The sequence below is a fragment of the Octodon degus genome, unplaced genomic scaffold, assembly GCF_000260255.1.
Source record: "Octodon degus isolate 3935 unplaced genomic scaffold, OctDeg1.0 scaffold00033, whole genome shotgun sequence".
In the NCBI taxonomy this organism is placed as follows: Eukaryota; Metazoa; Chordata; class Mammalia; order Rodentia; family Octodontidae; genus Octodon; species Octodon degus.
The window spans coordinates 8161080-8164187 of NW_004524609.1; the positions used below are offsets into that span (position 1 = coordinate 8161080).

The following is a 3108-nucleotide window of genomic DNA, read 5'->3' on the forward strand; positions in this document are numbered from 1 at the left end:
CATGACAGTCTTGATTTTTTAACTGACTTTTCCCTTGGTAAGCAATTGGTAGATTTATTTTAGACTTTGCCAATGAGTGTTTGAATCTCATGATCAATTTTCCATCCAACTGCACTACTGTCTTTGTTTGGAATAATTTTGGAATTCCACATATGTGAAAGAATTACAATATATAATAGAACTACCATGTGATATATAATGTCTTTTCCCTGTAGCTCTTATTTTGTTTTATAATGTAGCCTGAGAGCCATCTTTTAAGATTGTATGTATTTTGCTTTAGAGAGAAGGTGAAAATATATGTGGATTATAGGGCTTTTAGCTCTATAGTAACTTATTACTGATCCTTATTTATTTATTAAATTATTATGAAGTGGATTTAATAGGCCTGACAATGCTGTTGAATCTAGGCATGTAAAACCTGTTTAATTTCTTTAAATTCGTATACTTCTGAAATTTGCAGAAGGGGACTATGGCCGTATTAAGTGTGATTTAACAAATGAGTGAATTTAGACTGTTAGAAACCGTAGCGGTATAGCTGCGACTGATAGGCCGTGCAGAGGCTCCTTATGACTCCTGTCTGGGTATGGAAGTTTTTGTTTTCCTTCTCTTTCCCTCCTGTTCTTCCTTCCTGGCTTTCTTCCCAGATCTCACATTTAACATCTATGAAGGGCAGATCACCACAGTGCTTGGTCACAATGGAGCTGGCAAATCAACACTGCTCAACATTCTTACTGGGATGTGTGTTCCTACCAAAGGTAAGGCTTTCCTCAGAATTGATTTCTCTTCTCTCCCCTCCCTTCTCTTTTTCTTCCTCTTCTTCGTCATCTTCTTTCTCTCCCTCCTCCTCTTTATTTTTTTTTCTCTCTCTCTTCCTATAAGAGATGAGTTTGATTTTTCACAATGGACTCTCTCAGGATTTTAAGCTGCAAAACAGAACTTGGTGGAGAAACACTGTCACCCCTTAACTGGAAAGGTTTTGTTAAGAGCTCCTTTCACACAGCGAGTCACATGACTGGTACTAGATGCATGGGATAGAGAAACTAACTTCCCCTCATGATGGTGGAAGGGGGATGTGGCCATATTTTCAAACTCCACACAGGTGAAATAGATCCCTAGCATGAAAAATTCGCAATATATCAATCATATGACAACTGAAGATAAGATCATATACTCAATTTTTTTGGTAACGTTTCAAAACTATAAAAGTGTCTTAAATTATGGACACTATATTGTCCTGATAATGACATTTATCCTCTGGTTATAGGTTGGGTTGCTATTTATGACAATAAACTTTCTGAAATGACTGATTTAGAAAATATCAGCAAGCTCACTGGAGTCTGTCCACAAGTGAATGTACAATTTGACTTCCTCACTGTGAGAGAAAATCTCAGGCTGTTCGCAAAAATAAAAGGAATTCAGCCGCATGAAGTTGATAATGAGGTAAAATCAAGACACATGCTAGTCAGCTAGTCCAATTTACCCTGATGCTTTGATTCATTGTCTATGTGCAGAGAATACACTAATGTTAGAAAAAAAAACCCTAAAAAGAATAGTATGAAATACATATATAACTTGTGATTCTGCCATTAGCTTTAACTATTCTAGATCTTTTAATCTTGACAACTCTCCAGAAAATATTGTCTCCATTTTATGCATCAGGTTGATATATAAGAAGGACAAATAATTTACCTAAAATTATAGCATATACATGAGCTAGTATGCAAACCCAGATACTGCCCATGAATATAGCCATTGTGCCTTATAACACCAGGGATTTTTAAAAGGCTAGGAGGGTGAGGTGGTGCATACCTGTAATCCCAGTATTCAGGAAGCTCAGACAGGAGGGTGGTTGTGAGTTTAAGACCAGCCTGGGCTACAAAGTGAACTCAAGACCAGCCTGAACTACATAGTGAGACCCTATCTCAAAAAGGATCCCCGGGCCTGCTATGCCGGCCCTGCTGCCAGGGAGCGCAGAGATGGCGATTGAGACTGGGCGGGTGGCGCATGCCTATAATCCCAGCTCTTGGGAGGCTGTAAACAGGCGGATCACTATGAGTCTGATCTAGTAGTGAGACCCTGAACACCCTGTAGACCCTTCCCTAAAAAAAAAAAAAAAAAAAAAAAAAAGAGGAAATAAATAAATGTCTAGTGTCAAGGACTATTTGAAGCTATTCTTGTTAATATACTGCTTACTGAAGTTTACTGTAAAAAAAATAAGTTATAGTGAATGCTGACTTTGTTTAGGTGCAAAGAGTTTTGCAGGAATTGGAGATGAAGACTATTCAGGATAGTCTCGCTGAGAACTTAAGTGGGGGACAGAAAAGAAAACTCACCTTTGGGATTGCCACTTTGGGAGATCCTCGGGTAGGTCGCGCTACGTTTGTGCATGAATCCAAATTAAAAACTTTCTTTCTTTGCAAAGAATTTTTGTGATGAGCATTACATAATAGAATACTAAATATGAGAGTAATACTCTCACTACAATCTTTGGAAATTATAGCCACTGTCTGTGGAGATTGCTTCCATTGTATGCCGACAGAGCTTTCATGTTTCCACAGATTTTCCTCCTGGACGAGCCCACAGCAGGGCTGGACCCCTTCTCCAGGCATCGCATCTGGAACTTTCTGAAAGAGCGTAAAGCCGACCGCGTGATTCTCTTCAGCACCCAGTTCATGGATGAGGCAGACATCCTGGCCGGTACCTGCCGATTTCCTTAGGATCACCCCAAGAGCTCGTGGAGCCTTGAGAGTATTTACCTGAATGGAGCCTGTGAACCAGGACCAGGAGGTCCTGCTCACAAAATGTTTAAAAATCTATAGCCTTTCCTGCTGTGGTCGCTGGGACTGCACATGATAGAATAACCCAGAAGCTTACTGGCTGCATATTAATGAGATATTCAAAAGAATATGCATTCTTCATTGAATGAAATAAAGTGGGAAAAATCACAGCTCATGAATGCATGACCAATTAATATTTGTAATTTGGTATTTCTCTATGTCAAAAACATGCCCACAGGGGCCGGGGAGATGGCTCAGTAGAATAAGCACTTCCCTGGCAAGCGCAAGGGCCTGAGTTCAATCCCCGGTTTAAAAAAAAAATATATATATA

The 3108-nt window shown here is 39.4% G+C and overlaps 1 protein-coding gene across 2 annotated transcripts in view; it reads left to right on the plus strand.

The window, feature by feature from the left end:
* LOC101562973 (ATP-binding cassette sub-family A member 8-A-like) overlaps positions 1-3108 on the plus strand; it is a 78069-nt gene that overhangs the window by 26768 nt on the left and 48193 nt on the right. For both annotated transcript variants that reach the window (XM_023714152.1, XM_023714153.1), the window contains exons 12-15: positions 645-755; positions 1265-1440; positions 2245-2364; positions 2559-2697. In XM_023714152.1, the coding sequence (XP_023569920.1) occupies positions 645-755; positions 1265-1440; positions 2245-2364; positions 2559-2697 (546 nt within the window). The remainder of the gene's footprint in view (positions 1-644; positions 756-1264; positions 1441-2244; positions 2365-2558; positions 2698-3108) is intronic.